The sequence below is a fragment of the Ambystoma mexicanum genome, chromosome 6p (genome assembly GCF_040938575.1).
Source record: "Ambystoma mexicanum isolate Mex_15411 chromosome 6p, UKY_AmexF1_1, whole genome shotgun sequence".
Taxonomy (NCBI): domain Eukaryota; kingdom Metazoa; phylum Chordata; class Amphibia; order Caudata; family Ambystomatidae; genus Ambystoma; species Ambystoma mexicanum.
The window spans coordinates 1,050,393,327-1,050,415,526 of record NC_090935.1 but is presented as its reverse complement, the minus strand read 5'-3'; the positions used below and the strand labels follow the sequence as shown (position 1 = coordinate 1,050,415,526).

General features: G+C 47.2%; 1 protein-coding gene across 7 annotated transcripts in view; it reads right to left on the bottom strand.

Moving 5' to 3' along the window:
* The window catches only part of SEMA4D (semaphorin 4D), a 974,222-nt gene that overhangs the window by 251,211 nt on the left and 700,811 nt on the right, over window positions 1-22,200 (bottom strand). For all 7 annotated transcript variants that reach the window (XR_011280337.1, XM_069625652.1, XM_069625653.1 and 4 more), the window contains 2 exons: window positions 20,280-20,452; window positions 20,131-20,174 (listed from right to left, as the gene is read on the bottom strand). Coding sequence is in view for 6 of the 7 variants with exons in the window: in XM_069625652.1 (XP_069481753.1) it covers window positions 20,131-20,174; window positions 20,280-20,452 (217 nt within the window). In the remaining variant the exon portion in view is untranslated. The remainder of the gene's footprint in view (window positions 1-20,130; window positions 20,175-20,279; window positions 20,453-22,200) is intronic.

Below are 22,200 nucleotides of genomic sequence, written 5' to 3'. Positions count from 1 at the left end.
TATTCATTCAAGTAGGGCATGGTTTGAACAAGGTCACAGATACATAATCAGAGCACAAAATGTAAGCGTTCAGATGAAATTAGACGGAATTGTAAAAAGCAGAAACCGATAATGCTCTGTCTGATATAGTCACATGAGAACATGCAGGACACAACTCAACATTTCTAGCATTCTTTAATGGTATTAGATATGTGTGCCTTGGATTTTTGAACAATGGCCAAACAAAAAGTATGTGGGAGCTTAAGTGCTGAGAGCCATCATGTTCATCCAATTTATAAAGGAGTCCTCCAAAGCATAGCACAGACGTTAAAGCACAATGGGGACATTAAGATTTCATGACTACTGCCAAAAATGTCCCATTAAGTTTGGAGAGGCAGTAAAACCACAAACAAGACACTATCGAGTGATTGAATTATCCATTTTCAGATGAACCAACAGATGAAATATTGTTTGAGACAACAAAACAGCATCTTCTGGGCACTGCACAGTAAACTGCATGGCTTTAAACAAACTTCAGTCTTAACAATAATGCCACCATCCTATAATCAAGCTAACCAGAGAAGTTTACAAAACAATGATCTTTATTTCTCCAAATGACTCAAGGCTCAAAATCCTGATGTGGTCAACTGGTCCCAGCTTCACATCCTGTCCCCTAGCAGCTTCATCACTAGGCATATCAACCGGTCACAGGCTACTCACTCAATGGAAATTCCTGCATGACCCAGTTAATTCTCTGACATCTAAACATCAAACATTGGCGCCTCTTCAATCTTCCACTCCACAATGAGCAATATACTCCTTTGTCAGGCAGTCCCCTCCCAAATTGACAGTGCCAAGCAGTAATGGGTCCTTCCTCTAACTGAGATGTTGGGAAGTGAGTGGAATCAACGTTCAGTTGGCTATCAATAATGCCTCGAACAGCTATCTCCTCACTGAAAGTCAAAACAGAATTCATGGACATCCCAGACCACCCAGATGGTTATAAGATCACCAAAAAAGCAACAGAAAAAGGAGAAGAGGACTCCTCCCAACCCTCATTAGACATCAAGTTCACCAATCACTTGTTCATATCGTCCTTTGAATACATTGTAGTTAAATACCACCCCAGAACCAGCTCCTCTATCATCGTACTTATGGTGCACTGATCTGATAGACACTTTGGAACTCACCCATGAGATGACAGTTCTGGGATCCTTCAATGTCTAACTATTACAAATTTCAATTTACCTGCAAAAAGGATTCCTCTTAAGCATATCAAATTTGAGCTTCACAAAGAGGTTTCAGGACTGACTTGCAGGGGGGAGGGCATACAACTCCAGGCTTCCTAAACCCCCAATATTCTGGTTCAATTCTCACCTGATTTTAGGAACCTTCTATACACATCCTCAAAGTCAAAATCCTAACAATAGCCAGCACAGTTTCATCCTTCTGGCCGATCGACCCTTTTCAGGAGATCCCTTCCTTCCCACCGTCTCAACCACACATTTGAAGAAGCAATATCACAGCAGTCCCAGATGTCATGCTGGAGACAATATAAGAGCTCACAAGGGTAGAAGACATGCTGACACCGCTGACCACAACAAAGGTCAAATCCCTTACCAAAGCTAGAAACAAAAGGCACAAGATCGAAGAGGCAGATACTAAAGGGTTGAGCACAACACTGGCGCAAAAAGGGGAGAAGCATTCGCAGAGAAGGAAACTATTTGCACATTTCAAGCCCACATCTACCAAGAAGCAATCCATACAGGAAAGGGAAGGCAGTACAGATACTGCATCGCAAACACCCCTTGCCAGACCAAAGACTTGTTAAAGATATTTTAACAAACAGTTCAATCCCATAATTTTTAACTCCAATCCAGAACCAACCCAGAAACTGACCGATGAACTGTCAGAATTACTTTCTAAGATCACCAAGGTCAAATAGTCCATCAACCGGTGAGACTCCATAACCATCCCGGAGTTTAGGTTCCACAATCTCTATTGCTCTGAACACATTACAGGCCATCCTAGGCCAGGACATCTATTTTAATCACCGTAAAAAGGCCTCCCACTGCTCAAAGATATCCATGCCCAGCCAAGTTCAAGAAATGCCATATTGCGCATCTTGAGCGGTCTCTTCAGGTCCTTTTGAAATGACTACCTGAGCACAGCAATTTTCCCAGATCCACTGTAGCAAAGAAATTATGCACTTGCACGATCCAAATGCAACGCGCCTGAAGATAGTCTGTCTGTTCTGTTCTCCCCTGTCCTCTCCCCATAATTTGCACTGGTAAAACTGCAGAATCGCTGTTAGGCCTATTTGCTGTGTCTCATTTGTTAAATGTATTTTATGCACTTACTCTGCCGGTGCAAACTATTATCGTCTCAGAATTTCAATGGCTCTGAGCAACTGTTGTTTTTTCCCCCTTGTTCCCAACCCTCCTTGAGCACTTTGAAAAACGTCCTGTGTATAGGCGCTATATAAATAAACAATACAAATACTATGCACCTCTTAAAAAGAGCCAACGCAGCGCTTGCAAGTCTATCCAACTACCTGCTGACAGCCAACCTTGCACTGAAAGCTAACATTCTGGGATAAGGGGCCCTCTTTCAAGTCCAGCAATACAATGACAGTTGTACTGTACTACACTGTAAACCAAACCGCATCTAGGTGCAGCGATAACGTGTAGATAAAATAGGTGTCTAGGGCAAACCCAGCTGAATACATTCTCAACTCTTCCTCAAAACCATACATTCTGAGAGGAGACTAATCTCTACTGGGAGAGTCTTCCAAGTCATTGAGGCCAGGAGAAATGTCATTGTCTTACAGACTACAGGGATCTACATGAGAAATGGAGGGGAGCTTAGGCTGCCAAATATGAGGCTGATAGGGTAGGAGGTACCTAAATATTAAATATAGAGATTGTGGAAGGAGTGAAAGAAATTATCCCTTCATAAAGCCAAACACCAGTCTGATAGCCAAGTTTTGCACAGAGTACATGTATTGAATTTAACCAGCAGGAAGGCCAGAATTGAGGGTATGTATGTAGTTGTTAGGAGATTCCCGCCACTATACTAAGTTTAAAAATGCCATCTCAGACCACAAAGCTAATGGAAGCAACAAGCTGAGGTCCTGTTTCCAGGAAATTCCAAGGTACTTAAAATTTTTGACGAAGGTGGGTTGCAGGCCCAACCATTCCTGAGGTGCAGTAGGGGATTCCGATTATGAAGAAGAGGACGCAAGTACAGGAAACTGACTTATGTCTGTGAAGACTGTTTCTCCAACCAGTTGTGCACCCCTCAAGTCAGGAGGTCAGAGGATTCAATTCATCAACAGGACCATTCACACACAGAAATATCGGTTTATTGTTTGCATATAAGTGGCAGCGCAGACCCAAAGACTAAAGCAGTTTTAACACAGGATACATATAAACATTAAATAGGAGTGAGGACAGGATTTAGATCCCAGAGGGACCCTGCAATCAATTTTTAGAGTGAAGAGAAAAACCTGTTACAATCCTGTTGATCTGGTTTCCCCGTCATGAGGGGGACTCAATACATTTCCTTCAACTCTAACCAATCTTTTGTTCCCCCTTCTTGCTCAACCTCTTGACAGCATAGAATAGTTTACTATACCACCCTCCTCCACCACCTCGAGATGGGGTTAACTAGCAAACTCCTTAAGTGGTCCTAGTGCTTCTTCCAAGAAAGAACCTACCATGTTCAAATCCACTAAAAGGTGTTGGACCACAGCCTAAAGGGTAACCACAAGGCTCATTTACCTACCCGTGGATGTTCAATGTCTACGTGTGTCCACTTGCTTCCTTGAGACCCATGAGTTGCCTTTCCTGTTCTACCTGGATGATGCACAAATAATGCTTCAACTGGCGGGGGACTACAACAATCGCAAGAATCTGAAACTATAGCAACAAAACCCAGCGCTGAAAGGCACCCAGAAATCTCTGCTTGCATGAAGACGACTGATATTTTACTGTTCAGCTCATCCATCTGGCACAGTCTTCTATTCGCCTGGCCTGCAAGCAAGGGCCACAACCCACCTCAACTTGTCAAGCATGTAAAGTGGGCATTGTGGCGAACCGGAATAAATTAATAGTTACTCACTGTAGTGACTAACATACTCTTAGTCCATAGACCCCTTTCCTCCATACTGTATGGGCGTCCTTCGTGAGGGACGGAAGACGGAGCCTTTTTCACCAGGAAATTCTTCTTCCCCTTTAAATTTGGGGGCGCAGCCCTGGGAGAATGCGCTTGCCTGACTCTGGCCACCGGCGCCACTCCTCAGTCCCCACTGAAGCTTCTACAATATGCAACATTGCCTATTGACACCAGTATTATTAGGGGGGAGGATGGTGGAACGTATGGAGGAAAGGGGACTATGGACCAAGTACGATAGTCGCTACGATGAGTAACTATTAATTACTCTTACATCCGTCCCCGTTTCTCCATACTGTATGGGTGATTACAACTGAGAGGAAACCCTCCTTAAGCAAACCGGTTTCTCAGAACCGCCTGCCCGAAAGTCACGTCTGACCTTGAGGCGATGTCCAGACCGTAGTGCTTGCAAAAAGCCGAGGGGGTGGCCCAGGTGGCCGCCCTACTGATGACCTGCCAAAGCACATGGCGTTGGAAGGCAATAGCCGTGCTCTTAGCCCTGATAGCATGGGCATGCAGATTGGCCAGAACTGGCCTGTGTTGCCCATCATAGGCCTCCTTGATGGCCCCGACCTTCCACCTAGAGATGGAAGCCTTGGAAGCCTGATAACCTGGTCTTGCCCCTCTGAAGGTTACAAAAAGGGCATCCGACTTGCCGAAATCCTTGGTCATGTCCAAGTAATACTTCAGAGCGCGTCTGACATCGAGGCAATGCAAAACTCTCTGAGGTTCATCCTTGGGATCGGAGAAGAAAGTAGGTAGAACAATCTCCTTGTTAAGGTGGAAGGCGGATGGGGCCTTTGGTAGGAAAGCAGGGTGCGTCCGGAGGACCACCTTATCCTGGTGGAAAGTGGTGTACGGCTCTGAGGCCACGAGGGCCTGGATCTCACTGACCCTGCGAGCTGAGGTGAGGCGCACGAGCAGAGCTGTCTTTATGGTAACCAATCTGATGTCAGCAGATGCCATTGGCTCAAATGGTTTGTGGGCCAATGCGCCAATACCACATTGAGGTCCCAGACTGGGTGTGGCCTCTTTACGGGTGGATAGAGTCTGTGGAGGCCCACCAGGTGCCGCTTTACCACAGGGTTAGAGGAGGAAAAAAGACCCTCCTCTGAACTGAATTCCTGTAGGGACATATGGCTGCCAGGCATGTGTACACTTGCACTCCTGAGTGTGCAAGGTGTGCCGAAAAGGAAAGGACATCATCCAAAGAGCACTTGCGAGGGTCGATCTCATTAGAGCTGGCCCAATGACAGAATCTAGACCATTTGCTCTTGTTTATTTTTAAATTTGTTTATTGGCATTTCTTATTGTTACAGGCATAACATCATATCAGAATTGCATACCAATAGTAACGTTTGAACACAACATATAATCAAACAATACAATTGAACTGCGGTGTACTCGGTGTGTAGTTCTTGTTCCAGTTAGTTAGGTGCGGTGGGCGTCTGGAGGGCCCGAGTGGGATGTCAGGGATTGAGGGGAGGGGGAAGAGGAGGGAGGTGGAAAGGCGTTGGTGGTCTATGTGCCGCACTACTCAGGTAGGCTGCTCTGAGGATGGGGCGTTGGTGATCTGCAGGGTTGTTAATTCAAGGCGGTTTATCGCCTGAAGGGTGAAACAAATCTCGTGTTAGGGTTTTCCACGCATCCAGTACCATGCTTGCATCGTCTGGGGATCTGAGGACTCCATCCTCACAGGCCAGAGTTTCTATTTCTACCCATCGTTTCATTTCCCGGTGCCATGTTAAGTGTTGTGGGCCACTCGCCCGTTTCCAGGCCATTGCAATGGTTCTTTTTGCTAGCACGCAGGCCAGGTCCATGAGTAATTGTGGATTTTATCTTGACTGGACGAGGGTACGTGCCCAACAGGCATTCTTTAGGGGTACAGTCGTATCTGGTCATGCCGCCTGATGCATGTTTGCTCAACTCTAGCCCAGAGGTGGTGTACCCTGGGGCAACTCCAGAACATGTGCAATAGGTCTGTGTTTTCCAATTTACACCATGTGCATCTGTGGGGGGGCCTGCTTGTTGAACTGGGCGATTCTACGTGGAGTCATATGTGCAAAGTAGCATGTTAAGTTGTATCAGCCTAAACCGGGCATTCCTACATACTTCCTTAGGGAACGCCAAAGCCCTCTCCCATTCTTTGTCTATGATCTCCTGTACTATATCCTGTTCCCATCTGGTTTTCACATCTGCGCTGCAGGGGGTTAGGTCTGTCTGTTAGTTGGCTCTATATTTGGGATATCAGTCTCCAGCCGTCCCCCAGGTTGTACAGCAGTGTCAGAAGGGGGTGTGCCTCAGGCTCTTCAGGCCATTCGGCTCACTTCATACGTGCAGTGCACTTGGCTCGTTGGTACCATAAGAATTGTCCGCACGGCACACCATCTGCCACCTGAAGCGATGTGAAGTCTCTGAAGTTGCCTTCGTCGTACATGCCCCCCCATGGTAAGACCCCATTCTTGTCCCAGGATCTGATCTGTGCTAGGTCAGTGTTGTATTTGCATAAGTCTGAAATCATCGGGACCTCAGGGGAGTATGAGTGTTTTAGGTGTAGTAGTGCCCTGGTTCTAAGCCATATTTGCCGATTTAGGACCACTAATATGGGTGGATTACTCAGGCATATCTGTGGTGCCCAGATGAATTCTTTCAAGCGTAGGGGACTAATTAGATGCTGGAGCAGTCTGGTTTCTGCTGTGGTGTCGTCAGACAACCATCGGGCCACAAAACTTAGTTGTGCGGCCAGATAATACCGTTCCAGGTCTGGGAGTTGTATGCCGCCAGCCCTATAAGGTAATGTTAGTGTGGATAATGCTAACCTGTGCCTGCTAGCCCCCCACAGAAAACCTTTGAAAATAGTTTCAAGTGTGCGAAAGAATGAGGATTTGATGTAATGGTAGATGTTTTGGAAGTGGTAAAGAAATCTGGGCAGGACTATCATTTTGATAATTGACGCCCTGCCCATTACTGACAGGGGGAGCTTGGACCAGAAGCCAATTGACTTGCGCAAGGTTTTCAGTGTGGCTCCAGTGTTATGTTTGTGCATCAGCTGTGGAGAATGCCTCACGGTGACGTCTAGATACCTGAATGCGGTTGGTTGCCACTGAACTCCAACCTCCGGGAGATCCTCTATATTAATACCCTTAAGGCCTGCTAGTGAGAAAAGGCAAGATTTTTGTCTGCTAAACAGTATGCCTGAGTCAGCGGAGAAATTGTCTAGGACTTCCAACAAGCAGGGCACATTTAAGTGGGGGGTCACTGACGTAAACGAGTACCACGTCCGCATAGAGTGATATTATGTGATACTCCCTGCCCAGCTGAATGCCAGCATCGAAGAATTGCTTCCTAAAGTAGATTGCAATTGGTTCCAGGCCCAATATATACAGCAACGGGGACAGTGGGCAGCCCTGTCAAGTACCCCTGCGAAGGTCCCATATCGAAGACACAAGTCTGCCAGTCTTTACTCTCGCTTTGGGATTGGTGTATAGAATTTTCACCCACTTAATAAAGCCAGCCCCAAACCCAAATTCCCTGAGCATGGCTAGTAACCATTCCCAATAGATGGAATCAAACTATTTTATCTCGTCTAATGATAGTAGTGCATAAGGGCCCTCGTGCTGGTCGGTTTGGGCTATGATGTGCTGGAGCCTGCAGAGGTTCGCTGTAGTATTGCGGCCGGGTATGAAGCCATTTTGATCGTTATGTACTAATCAACCGATCTGTCTCGAGAGCCTTGAGGCCAGAATCGTAGTCAATATCTTGACATCATAATTAAGCATTGCAAGTGGGCGATAGGAGTCACACTCATCGGCTGGTTTTCTGGATTTGAGCATCGGGATAATGAGTGTTTCCCTCATGCTATCTGGCAGAGTCCCTAGTTCGTTTGCTTCCTGAAATACCTTAAGTAGTAATAGTGTGAGTGATGATTCATACGTTTTGTAAAACTCCGGGAGCAGCCCGTCAGTACCTGGGGTTTTGGCGATGGCTAAAGAGTTCATGGCCACTGTGATATCTTCAGCTGTGATTTCTGCGTCTAGGTCGTCCCTCTGTGTGGGTGTCAATTTTGGGAGACCAATTTCCTCTAATGTGTCAAGTATCTCCCGCGGGATGAGGGTGTCGTGTGAATAAAGTTATGTGTAGAAAGATTTGAATACATCATTGATGTCCTGCTGTGTTTGGAGTAGGATGCCATCCGCCCCCTTTAATGAGGTTGTGAGGTGTTCCTTTTTGCAGAGCCAGGCTAGGAGGCGGCCCGGTCTGTCAGCCGCTGTATGTCGCGGTGAGTGTAGGTGTACTAACTGAGCAGAGCTGGGCTCAGCGCTAGGTGAATGGGAGGCCTGTCCGATAGGCTGAGAAGCTCAGAGAACCATGGTCTCGCCGGCCACCAGGGAGTTATCAAAATGACGCTCAGGTGACATGATTGCTTTATCCTGCAGATCACCCTGTGGACCTCGGGGGTGGGCGGGAAGGCGTACGCCAACATGTAGTTCCAATGTAGGTGGAATGCATTGCGAAGGGAGCTGGGGCCCTGACCCTGCCAGGAGACAAACTGTTGGCATTTCTTGTTGTTGTGGGAGGCAAGCATCCACTTGGGGATGCCCCCATCTGAGGAAGATTTCCTCCAGTACCAGGTTGTTCAATTGCCACTCGTAATTGTCCGCCCCCAGTCTGCTGAGTCAGTCCGCCTCCACGTTGGACTCCCCGGGAGGTGGACAGCGATGAGGTAGATGATGTTCTCCAGGGCCCATTCCCACATGCTGATCGCGAGGCTGTACAGTGGAGGGGATCTGGTACCCCCCTGCTTGTTCACATAATACATGCTGGAGTTGTCCGTCTGGATAAGTACGTTCTTGCCCTCTATGAGAGGGAGGAAGGCTTTGAGGGCCAGCCATATGGCCTTCAACTCCAGCCAATTGATGTGGGACTCCTGCTGGGTCCATACTCCATGGACACTGTGGTTGTCCAGAGTGGCCGCAGGTTGAAGTCCACGGACCACCAGAGGTGGTCTGGGCGGAGAGACGTGGGAATGTCCACAGGCTCTGATTGTGAGCCCCTCTACTGATTCCAGGAAGCTGTCAAGTGCTGCTGCAGTCTCCTCATCCTGAGTCTCGTGTGGGGGACGGCCAGAAGGACCGTCGCCATAATGCCCAGTAGTTGTTGGTACCACTAGGCCAAGGTCACAGTCCTGGAGAGGAAGTGAGTCGTAGCTCTCCTGATGGCTGTGATCTCGGTCCTCTGAAGGGAACACCCTCTCAGAGCCAGTGTCTCAGATGAGGCCCAAGAAGGTCAGCTTCTGCGTGGGTTGCAGCTGAGACTTCTTGAGATTGATAGTAAATTCCAGGTCGTGAAGTGTTTTCATAAGAGCGGAAGAGATGTGAATAACCACCTGCGAGATGAGGCCTGGACGAGTCCGTCATCCAGGTATGGGTAGATGTGGTGGCTCTGAGGAGAGCTGCCACCGCATTCATCAGTCTGGTGAATAAGGTGTGAGCTGAGTTGAGGCCAAAGGGTAGAACTTTGTACTGGAAATGGCAGCCCATGATCCTGAAGTGCAAAAAGGACTGATGTGGTTGCCAAATCAGGACGTGTAGATACGTGTCCTTCAGATCCAGGGAGCACATCCAGTCTCCCCTGTTCAGTGTCTCCGCAATGAGAGCTGGCGTAACCATCTTGAATTTTTGTAGAGATAGGGAGAGGTTGAGGGTGGAAAGGTCCATCACAACTCTCAGGCCAGACTGGTTTTTCATCTGTATGGCAAAAATCCTGGAATAGAAGCCCAATCCTCCCTGGGAGGCTGGGACTTCTTCCACTACCTGGCTTTCTACGTGCGAACGGACTTCCGCCAACAGAGTTGCTGTCCCAATCTGTGGTAGAGAAGGGGAGGAGGCAGGAGAGGGAGGGACCGGTAAGCAGTACCCCGTGGAGACTACAGATAGGATCCAGTGGTCCGAAATATTTTGGCGCCAAAATTGCACGTGAGAAGCAAGCCTGCCCCCCCACTGGATATACGTGGACCCGGAGGGGCGTGTAATCCCTTTTTACCCTCTGAGGCTGCTGAGGAGGAGGGGGGGGGGGATTGGAAAAAACCCTTGCCCCCTCCCCTTTTGTTGTTTCCATCGATGCTGACTCAGGGAACGGTCAGGTTGTCTGGACCTCCGTTCCTGGAAGCCTTGGAATCCTCCAGACACCCACCCCATGTCGGAGCATGGATTGGACTGGGTGTACGCCTTGGGCGTGGCCTTCGTAAGAATAAAGACTTAGCTGTCTGTGAGCTGCTGTTCTTTTTTATCTAATTCTTCATCCGTGGAAAAGGTCACTACCGTCGAATGGAAGGTCCAATATGCGTTCCTGGACGTCCGGGTTGAACTTAGTAGCCCGGAGCAAGGCCATCCTTCTCATGTCCGTGGCAATGCAGATGGCCCGGCCAGAGGTATCAATATGGGCCACTGAGGACTACATGATGTCGGACACTACCAGCCTGGCTTCTCCTAGTCCCGCTTTGAAGTGAGCCTGGCTCTGGGGCGGGAGTTCTGGGAGGTAGTCTGCGATTTCCCGCCAGAGCCTTTTGGTTAGCAGCTGCCAGCATGACATCTGCCTTTCGCTTGACACAGTTGCACAGAGTTATTGGAGTACAGCTTTTTCCCGTATGCCTCCAAGATCTTCTCCTCCTTGCCTAGCAGCGCTGAGGATGAGGTGGCCGAGGACGACTTAGGCTTACAATAGATTGATGCTGCAGCGATCACCAAGGAGTTCGGCTGCGGAGGAGCAGAAAGCAAGAGTGTATCCCCTCTCTAGTTGCCTGCACTTGGCGTCGAGGTGCCGATTCACAGGTTGGTCGGAGTGCGGCTTGAGCCACCCCTTCTTGGCCAGGGTGACAACGTACTTCTGCATCGGGATCCCCGTCTTTGAGAGGCCTTAGCGTGAGGACTTCTGCCAGTACCCCCTCCTAGGGCTGCTCCACCTCGGGCTGATGAAGACCCAGATAATCCGCCAGAGCCACAAGGCGTTCGTGGAAGGCCCTCACCGACTATGGCGTTTTGGGGTCCTCCTCCTCGTCTGTGTCTGCCTGAGTAATCAGAGGATCGAGAACTGGTGGAAGAGTATGCCAGAGGCATGGGGGCCGGAGCAGGAGCCGGCAAAGGAAAAGGAAGCACAGGCAGCGCTGGGGCCTTAGGCACCGGAGCCATTGGAGGAATGACTAAAGGTACCGGTGTGGTGATCTGACGGCGCATGTCCCCGATAGCATCCCATAGGATGGACCCGATCTGGGGCATTTGCATCAGTGCCAGAAACCTTTCGAAGAACCTGTCTTTGGCGGCTGAGGAGGCGGCAGGAGATATTGATGGAGTGGCCACGGGCTGCTGGGGCCAGGGCATACTCTCTCTGGGATGCAGGGGGAACCTGCCCTGCGCTGCTGATGGATAAGCTGTAGGCCACGTACCTGGTTGACCACAGTCCCACCTTGTAACTTGTTCTTCCACCCGCTCTGCTAGAGGAGGTATCGGACGAGCAGCCATTTTGTCTGGCGCGGCAGCCATTTTGTCGAGCAGTGCCGGAGTCGTGGTGCCTGGCTCGCTGGAACCAGCCCCGTACAAGACGCTTGTTGTTGGAGCGTAAGGCCTGTCCCACACCTCAGGCCGGGGCCTGGAAGGCGTAATGCCCTCGGCAGAACTGCCTGTAGTGTTGCGTCAAGGGGCCCCCTCGGACATGATGCCAGTACTAGGACGTTGCCCCTCGGGAGTAACCCTGGTATAAGAACCTTGCAGTCCCTCAGCACTGATACACGGAAGGATCAGGAGACCCCTCGGCCATAAAGCCGGTAGCTGGACTAGCCTCGGTATGTGCGCTGGTACTAGACCCCGACAGGCCTCTGCCGGTCGGGCGCTTCTTCGGAAAGGAGTCGTCCTTGCGGGGTGCTATGGTGAATAGAGGCATTGTCTTTGGCCTCAAACGAAGTTACAAAGTCCTTGAGGTCCTTCATAGGTGATGTCTCAAAGAGCTCCCTCCACCTACCTAGTCTGTTTTTCAGTGCCCGAGGTGTCAAGGAATCGCACGCGGAGCAACGTTCCCAGCCGTGGTCGGGGCCAAGGCAGCGGAGGCAAAGGGTGTGGGCGTCTGTTGTGGGGAAGAGCCCCTCACAGGCTGGACACCTGCTGAAGTCCGTTGGGAGGAGCGTGGCATCGGAGAACCAAGTATCTAGAAAAAAGAAAGAAAAGATAGAAGAATATCCAGGGAAGAGCACGTGGTATTACATGACCTAAGCCAAGCCCAGGAGCGCTGGTGAAATCGTCCCGTCGATGCGGAAAAGGGGACTGGGGAGTGGCGCGCCTCTACATTTAAAGGGGAAGATGATGTTTCTGGTGAAAAAAGTTCTGTCTCCCGAAGCCTGTACAGTATGGATGAAAGGGGATGGAACGTATGAGTAGGACTCGTAATACAATGTGTCATCATTCAATACCATTTATTTAAATTACTAGAAAAATGCCTATCTGGCACTATCGCTATGAGGGGCGTTCTCTACCTCCAAAAAACAAAAACGAAGTGTGCTCCGAGTCCTGAGTCCACATTCCTAGTTACTAACTGTTCCTACCACTTTAGAAATCTAACTAAAAGGAAAGGGAGGTTTGCACAATAGCCTCGGAATGAGCTTCTGCCTGGCCCAACTCGTATATGACTTACTATCAGTCTCGGAGTACCTTCAGAATGTCTTACACAGTTCCCAGTCTTCTTTATAGAGCTTGTTAAATAAAACCAAAAATATCTTCCCCTTTGGGGAAGGACTAATTCTTCTTCTATTGGTTTTCTCAGCTTTTTACCAGAGGTCAAATCCCTCCAGGATTACTTTATAGACACTTTCCTGTTTCCCACCTTTGTGGCACTGGGACTCCCCACAGACATGTGGGCCTTTGATAGGGTTATTGATTCTCAGTCCAATTCCTAAATACAGGGCTTCGGCCTGCTCGGTATTGCAGGTTTCTGTTACTTAGCAGGCTTGGATAGCCTTGTTGCAGAGGGTTCATACTCCTTTTGAAAGATTCCATGTAGGACATATGCCGGTCCCCCTTTAGCAATTTCTCATATCCTTATTGGCTTTCCCAGCCTTGACATAAAGCACACTTATTGCTTCCACTCCTCATAGGGCATTGTGCCCATTCCATTTTCTTATGCTCCAGTACGGCTTGCGGTTTCTCAGCCTTGACATACACAGTTCGCACCTCTTTTCACTCTGGTTTACCTGGGTGGGTTGTGTGTCGGTTCCGTTTTCTCAGACTCTCCTACCTCTGTCGGTTTCAGCAGGCTTTGAAACCAATGTTCATAACTCTCACTGGCAACCTCACGTGGGGAGCATTTGCTTCCCTATCAGTACGTGTCTCATCAGCAAAGGCACTCGCTGTGTGGAGCTCAGGGACCCTGGCTCCTTTGCCTCCCCTGGTCTCCACGTAGATTGCTGGATGCCGGAGCACCACTGTTCTCTAGTGGTCGTGCTACCAGGGAAGACTGTTTCCTTCCAGTTGTCGTTCCGCTCCCGACTGGAGCCTCTTGGCGGTGAGAGCACCCGCCTCAGCCTCCAGCTAGCAGGTTTTGCTTCACCTATGCTGCCACTGGCTCCTCTGCTTGGCGTAGCTCGACCCCTCCAGGACATCTCTACAGAGGCTCACCTATGGGTATCCCCTCCCTCCATAAGAGTCGCTCCATGCGTCGGAGGTCTGTAGCTATTCACAAATCTTACTGTGATTAAGACATCACAAATAAAACGATAGTGCAAGAACTTGCCTTTCCTGACACCGTCCGCACCATCCCTGCAGTGGCACAGGGCAGGTTCAAAGTTGACATGTGCATTCCTGACAGCTTCTGGAACACAGAGACAGCAGGCAGAGGTGGCTTTTTAGCCGTATGCAGCTCTGAGACAAATTCAAATAATTGTGTAACCTCGTCACCCTAGTGGCACATCAAAATGTAAATATAAGCCATGCCAGGGAAGCACATGGTAGCTGCATGAATCACACAATTATAAAGCCACCACAATTTATTATCATACAATTAAGTGTCAGCTTAGTGAGCAGAGCTGCAGCTATGACAGGGAAGATGCGCATTAGTGACTGGCCTTACTGTCTCCACAACCATAAGGTAGGACAAAGGCCAGGAAGCAGTTTCTTAGATCGCTTTGCAGGAAGGGCAACACCTTCCGCAAGGACACCTGCCCCCTCCCCAGAAAATCTCCTAGGAGGCTGTTCTTCAACTTAACTGACTTAAAGCCATACTCAACAGGGTGCTGACCTTTGGAGACCCTTTTAAGTTAGCAGACGTACAAAGGGGGTGGAGTAGGAGTAGCCAGAGGGGTGGAGTAGGAGTAGCCAGAGGAGCCGAGAGAGGAGTTCCACCATCTTGATTTCTGTTAGAACATTTTACAACGTCCTCCTCTCCTTATTTTTTCCAGGACAAGGCACTCTTGTTATGATGTCAGAAAGCAAGGGTCACTTGTTAGAACAGGGATTGGACCTCTTACAACATTCTTGCTTGGGACCAACCCCCTGGGACATTTTACCTTTATAAGGAAGGAGACACCTCCTCATTCTTTGATTCATCTTTGTACTCACAAGTCAAGAAAGATTCCCTGGACGTCTGTTCTAAGTATAGTCTACTTCAAAGGTTCTCTGCCAGAGAGTTGAAGACAGAAGGCATCCAAGTCAGAGGCAAGCACTGTCCCTTAACCACCCCCAAGGTCTTCGAAGGAAAGCTCAGGGGCAACTTGCTCGCCTTGGAAGCAAGACGACATTGAGCAACACAGGCGCGATCCCTGGGTCCGCGCTTAGAAACCACCGGGTATTAAGTGCGTTATAAATAACCAATTACAATAGTGTGCATGAAATGCTGTGGATAAAGGCCTCACTGCAGGCTGCACTTGGACCAGTACCCCTTTCACTGAGGGTGAAGGGCCACTCTGTAGGTGCCAGCATCCTTCGAGAGGAAGGGCAGGGCTGAAGTAGACATATTGCCTTGGAGACCCCGGAATGGGTCTCCCAGCAACACAAGTCCAGAAGCAGCTATAATCTTGTTTTGTCATCTTCATTTTCAATTTCTGGACTTCAACACATCCAGATGCCAGCTTGACCCATTGAGCAGAGAGGGTCGTGGACTTTACATCGTGGAAGCAAGTGACTAAAGGGCTGACTATTGCTGGAAACCATCGACTTGGATGCCGACTCAACCAAGCAAAGCCATCGTCTAGCTGCTGACTTAACTACTGCCCAAAACCATTGGACGTAATCCTCTCAACAGTCTTGAGCCCTGACTCAACCTAAAGGGAGCCTGCACCTTCGACCCGACATAACCACCGCCAGTGGGATTGCATCAACTCCACCATCTCAACACCGGCTTGACATCACAGGAAAAGCGCATAGAGCCCAGCTTGTTACTGTCGAGCAGCAAAGACAAGAACGAAGGTTTTATGAGGTGGCCATGTCCCACTGGTAAATTGTTTGGGACCATGGTGAATTTTAAGCCCCCCTTCTCTACCTTGTTCTTCAAGAAGTATCCATGAACATTAACTGTTGCAGGTATCTTTGCCTGAAAATCACTGCTTATAAACCCAGAATTCCCTTTCACATCATGTTCTGCATTCAGTTTTTCTTTTTTTTTTTTTTTTTACACGGGTGGGGATTTAATTAGTTTGTTGCATTGTTGGATTATAGTCCTCCCTATATAATTATTGAATTTAGATGAAGCTGGTTTTAGCTCGCATGCATCCTGAGAATATAGCCTACCGCAGCTTGAGCTACGACGCAAGGCCAAGGAGGCATGCCTTTCAGGCTATGCCAATTTCACCTTTAAGATTGGGATCACTGCTGGTTTAGTAGTACTAGTGTGGGGCTGAGTAGGCAGTTGAGCCATTACTCATCTCTGTACTTCTGTAGAGCTGTAGCCGTTTCTTCACAATGTCAAATCCTCTTTAGTTTCTAAGCATTGCCCACAGAACACCGACGTTAGACGTCTCAAATACCGGACTGTCGCTGCTACGCCAAATGCGCGATCAATGAGCCTCCACTAGGTCACAAAGGATCTACTTTGCATGATTAGAATCAAAGAAATGGCGCAATGATCTGACAAAATAAATGCTTGCGGTTCAGAAAGGAACTGATGGTTTTGCTTTTCGTGCAGGCTTTTCAAACAATGCCAGTCAACCAAATGTTGATGCTGAATGGAGGTATTCGAGACAGAAAACAAAATCTCCTGCTGGAGGCATCAAAGCTACCATCTTACCAACGCACTTAAGGATGCGCTTATATAAAAGAAATTCCAATTATTTAAGAGTTTTTTTAAAGTTCATATAAGGTAGATATCACAAATGTTCAGTGTACATGTAGAAATGCATTACTTTCTGCTCCAAAATGTCAACCCCCATGTGGCATGACTGGCAACGGTGTGCAGTTAAAAAGTCTAAAACATTATGTCGAAAGACAATGTCGGAAACATTTTTTTCGAATGTTTTATTTTTTTATATATGCTTTTTTTGGGGTTCCGTAAGCAAAAAAAAAAGGGTTACAAAAAAAAAGGGGGTTTGGGGGGAACCCCCCCATTTCGAACAAAAAAACAAAAGAAGACATTCAGAAAAAAAATGTTCGACTTTTTTTTCGACATTATGTCTTTCGACAATGTAATTCGAATTAATGACTATAAACCATGGCAACATATGGACACACATTTGTTTTTGCTGCCCGCCTATATAGTGCTCCTTTTCCTTTCCCTACACCCACCCTTTTTTTTACCATCGCATCGGGTGCTGCTTTGTATGCAGCACATTGTACAACCCAAGTAAATACACCAACCAGTTACTTTCAAGATTTGATAGCTTTCCATCAATGGAAATATTCAGACAGGCAATCTAATGATCAAGTTCTGACGTGAGGTTTTTCAGTTTAACCATGCTTTAAAAGGAAGAGGGTAGAAGAGAACTAATTACAATTTAGAATTGGCAAACTAGTACAACTTTGGGGAATGCATAATACATTTGCAATGTCGGAAGATAAGATTTCCTCGATATGACGACTCCATAGGACACGGCTAGTTTTCTTCATTCTAGATAACATTGGTGCCTGCTGTAAGAAGCTAAATCAATAGGCTATGAAAGAGCTTTTACTTTTTTTTTTTTTTACTGCAAAGACTATTTCATTTCCATATTCATGTATATATATCTAAATACACTTTAAATAAAACATGGCAAAATAAGGTGAAACACAACTCCCATTATTAAAACAGCACTGCGTGGTATAAATACCATTTACACAAATGTTCAGTGTCCTCCATCTTCAGTTCCTTTACTCAGTGTGTACTAGAATAGTATTCACGACTAGACTGATTTCAGCATTATTCTCACACATTTGAAGATCTCAATCTAGAAAGGCACGCTGAAGGGAGAGGGCTGTGCTCCGATAGACCTTCTATATAATGTTATCATACTTTGATTAACTTGGAGGTGCAGGTAATCCCCTCTGGAGCGCTATTGATTAACACATGATGGGAGCAGGTGAATATGAACTTACACACAGAGTGAGACATCCAGTAGGACCCGGAACATAATATCTGTAGCCTTAGAGGATGACTTTGCAGAGCTGAAATTTTCACCAAGCAGCGACTTTAATTCTCAACAAATTGTCTGGCAATTGGCAATATGGACTTCCGTTGGCAGCGGTTGAGGAGGACCAGGACCACAAAAGTGATGGGTGGAAGGTTTTGAATGAATCTGTACCACTGGCATTGCCCGGGGCAACCTTCCACACCATTGTTTTTTAGCCCGTCTGCGCCACTGCAAAAGGGGTCCAGCCATATGCAAATCAGTCAGGTACTGCCACCAATGGCGGCAGCTGATATGGCTGGACCCCTTTTGTAATGGCGCAGACGGGCTAAACGGTGGTGTGGAAGGTTGCCCAGAGCAATGCCAGTGGTTCAGATTCATTCGAAACCTTCCACCCATCACTTTTGTGGTCACAAGTTGAGGAGGACCAGGACAAAGATAACATTCTTACTCCCAGGCGGCTGAGGCTTTTTATTGAGGGCAACAATGCTGCAATTCAGCAGGTCATGAAAGCACCAAAACGTGCAGTCCACATTATCAGAATACTGGTCAACTTCAGGTTTGGGAAAGAGAGAAAGCATTCATATCTGGGTAACCAGAAGTGTCTGCCCTGGATTCTGAAGATCTTACCTAAAGCCTCTGGTGCAGCAGCAGCGCCAGTTTGCATGCGTCTCAGAAATTGCTATGTGAGGTGCAGAGGCATGGTCTTGGGGGAGGGGAAATCAGGCATTAAAGCCACCAGCAGAGGTAGACCTCCCCACACTCCTCCGGATGATCCACTGGATGCATGGGAGGATGAAGATTCAAGAATAGGATGCACATGCAATGCTGGACATGGGTTTTAGGGCATTTTAGGAAATCCTAGATCCGTCAGTGGAATCAGTAGTAGGGCTGGAAGCCTGAGTGGCATAGAAAAGGTTCTCTACAGAATGTATCCATGATGTCTGGCTGTGCAACTCCTATGCATCCAATACAATTATGTTTGGACTGCTGAAAGTGCCTCCAAAGCATTGGCGCAAAAGTAATGACAGGGCTAGAATCCAGAATGAGGCAACTGGCTGGCAATTGGAAAGAAGAATATTTTCCTGGCATGTTCCCTCACTGACCAAGGGCTGAATTCTCCCTGTTCCCAAACAGAACTGAGCTCTGAGAGCTTTGGGGTTGCACATCTATCGGGATATGGTTCAGGAAAGTCTGGCAGTTCAGGGTAACACGTTCTTCTGTCACCTGGCCCTCCTGCAGCTTACCCAATGGATTCCAAACAGGACAGGCTCCCTGAATTTGGGAGGGTCATGATCTGGTGATTCTTTCGACAGATCATTGCTTTAATGGGCTACACTCTCTCCAGTGAAAAATCCATTCTTTAGTGCCTGGAATGGCAGGCAGGACCAAGCCAACTCCTTGGCAACAGAGGAATTCATGTTAGATACACTAACATACTTTCTAGCCTCATCTGATGTAAGTGACATTTTTTCTTATTGAGGCATTAAAGCAATGCTGTTGCACTAAACGACAGCCACCACTGAAAGATCACACCAGGAAACTAATAAGTCCATTTGCACTTTGCAAATGTAAATCAAAATAAAATTTAAAAAACCATCTACACACCACCACAGAGCGTCAAGTTCTAGAGACCTTGACATTTCCTGGATGCAAGATCGAGATGGTGTCTGAAGAGCTCCACTCATAAGTGCTACACAATTAGTTTACCCAGAATCCCAGAGTTCTTTTCTGTCTTAGTGGATTGTCAGTCCAGGAAGACCAGCTTGCCTGGGAAAATAATCGGTGATGAAATGTGATTGATCAGCTTCACAAACAGCACACTCCATGATGGTGAGCGCCCCACACACAAAGCATTGTAATAAGGTGCGTGCCCAGTGAGATCTTAAGCAGATGCTATACAATGGTATATGATTACACAGGCCCAAATAATAGCGTTGCAGCTAAAGGGGAACGCAAGCTTAGCCTGAGCGCTAACGTCATATGGAGCTCAGGAAATACAGGGGCTAATCATGCAGGCTATTGCTAAAAGTTAAAACATACTTGCCCCTTTCTGATGGTATTAAGAGTGAAAGCGGATGAAAATGGGAAGGAGAGTGGGTTGTAAGGGGTGGGGCCTGAGTGCTGCATGCAAACCAATTGCATGACTATTTTCAATGTCTAATGCTAGCAATCAGTTTCCATAGCGAAATGATTATCCTAGAGGAAAGTAGGGGGCTAATGATATAAAAGGATGGTGGGTGTGCTGTGCTTTTGAAGGAAATCAAACAGTTTAAAAAACAAATAGTAAATAAAATGACATTTCAATTAGCAATGTTAAAGTATGACCGTGGATACAAACAGCCATTTTTCGTAACAATATATGTACATTTTAGATCATTCAATGTTTACATTAACAAACTTACTCAAGCAAGTGGAGGCATTCCCATTTAATTTCTGTATCAAGGAACTGAAAAATAAAAAATACACAAGGAAAATGGTTACTGGACATTCCTGGGGCATTTATCTGCTTGCTTTGCAACTGTCTGAGATGTGAAATGCAATGACTACGTACCTGTCAATACTGCCTGATTGGGGAATGTGAACACAGGAGTCTTTATCTTGCTGCCAAGCACAGTAGGGATCCCTAGAGAGAACACAGTCCACACAGGAGCCGTACTTCTCACAGAACGCAACAGGTGACTGCACCACCCCAACATTGGAGCCTGCATAAATGAATTTCTTATCCTGCATCCAAGAAAAAAGCAACTGTCATACTTTAATACTAGATTCATTTAAATCTCTGGCACAGTTAAAATTATACATATGTATCATACATCAATCATTGGAAATCTTATGGGAAGTACAATGATCTATTCCTGCATGGGCAAGTAATTGTTACTCACTGTAGTGACTAACGTACTCCTAGTCCATAGTCCCCTTTCCTCCATACTGCAAAGGCGTCCCTTGCTAGGGACAGAAGATGGAACCTTTTTCACCAGAACAAATCATCTTCCCCTTTAAATTTAAAGGCGCTCCCCTGACTCTGCCCACCGTCGCCACTAATCAGTCCCCTTTTCTGCGTCGATGGTAACGGCCCGATTTCACCAGCGCTCTAGGGTTTGGCTTCGGACTTGTAATACCACGCGCTTCCCAAGATACTTTCTTCTGTCTTTTTGTCTTCTTTTTGATCAAATCAGGTACTCGGTCCTCTGGCGCCACGTTCCTCACGCTCTTTGCCTCCGCTGCCTTGGCCCAGACCACGGCTGGAAGGGCTATGCTCTTAAGAACAGATTAGCTCGGTGGAGGGAGCCCTTTGAGAAGTCGCCTCCAGGGGACTTGAAGGACTTCGTCAGACATAAGTCGAGGCCCAAAGGAGGGCCGCCTTTTTCCAATCGCACCCAGGGGAGACTCCTTCCCAAGGAAGTGCCCGAGTAGGAGGAACATTTCAGGTTCTCGTACCAGCACTGGTACCGAGGCTATACCAGCTACCCGCCCCCCCCAGGCCGAGTTGGTGTTTTTCGGGAATAAGATTTTTTCTGGAGAAAAAGGTTCTGTCTCCCGTACCTAGTGAGGGACGCCCGAACGGTAATGAGGAAAGGGGATGAGACGTAGGACTAGAGGATTTAGCAGCAGAGTAACTGCAGCATCAAAATAAGAACTTTGCTGCACCACAATTGATCTCAATAGCTATAGCACATGCATGTATTAGGTCTGTCCTGCCGAGCGCACAATAAATGCTATATTTTAAGGCTCCTTGATTTCTGTTTTATTTGTCTTTACACATGTACAAAATGAAATCATTTTTCCGACTCTATTGGGAAATCCAACACCAAAGCAGGGGGCAAAAGAATCTTTTTGGAAAAACCTTCCCCGTTGCAAAATAAAGAAATAAAGAAACTTTTTGGAAAAACTGCAACCTTACCTGTGCAAAAACCCAATCCTCCCATCAAAATGAAGGCCTATAGAATACCCAAAAAAAATATCAAATAACAAAACACCCCCACAAACCTATAGAAAAATCAAACATCCTCAATGAACACCTCGAGTTGTACTTGTGTATCAACTAGTGCACCCATATAAAATCCAAAGTGTGCAATACAAATGACAATCATCCTTACTCAATGCTTAAGTGATGCTACTTCCATTTCTATGAGTACGGATGATGGGTTTTTCCCCCAAATATGTTTTTCTTTCTCTCCATTTTTTATGTTTACCAGTATGTTTACGTACATGTATAAATTAAATTTGAATGTGCTTAATGTTTTTGAAATACTGTCAATGATTTTATTTTAGCACACACCCCCACATTTTCTCTTGGTTTCTTTAATATTCCCACTTTGGGGGTTGTGCAACAGAATAAGCATTAGTGGGTTACTTGTTCTCTTTTTGTCACAGACCCTCACTAGGGGTCTGGGCAAGTGGGATCTCACTGGGAGTGACTCTCCCTCTTGGGGACAAGGACTCCCATTCCGGTAAGGAACTCCCTGTCCAGA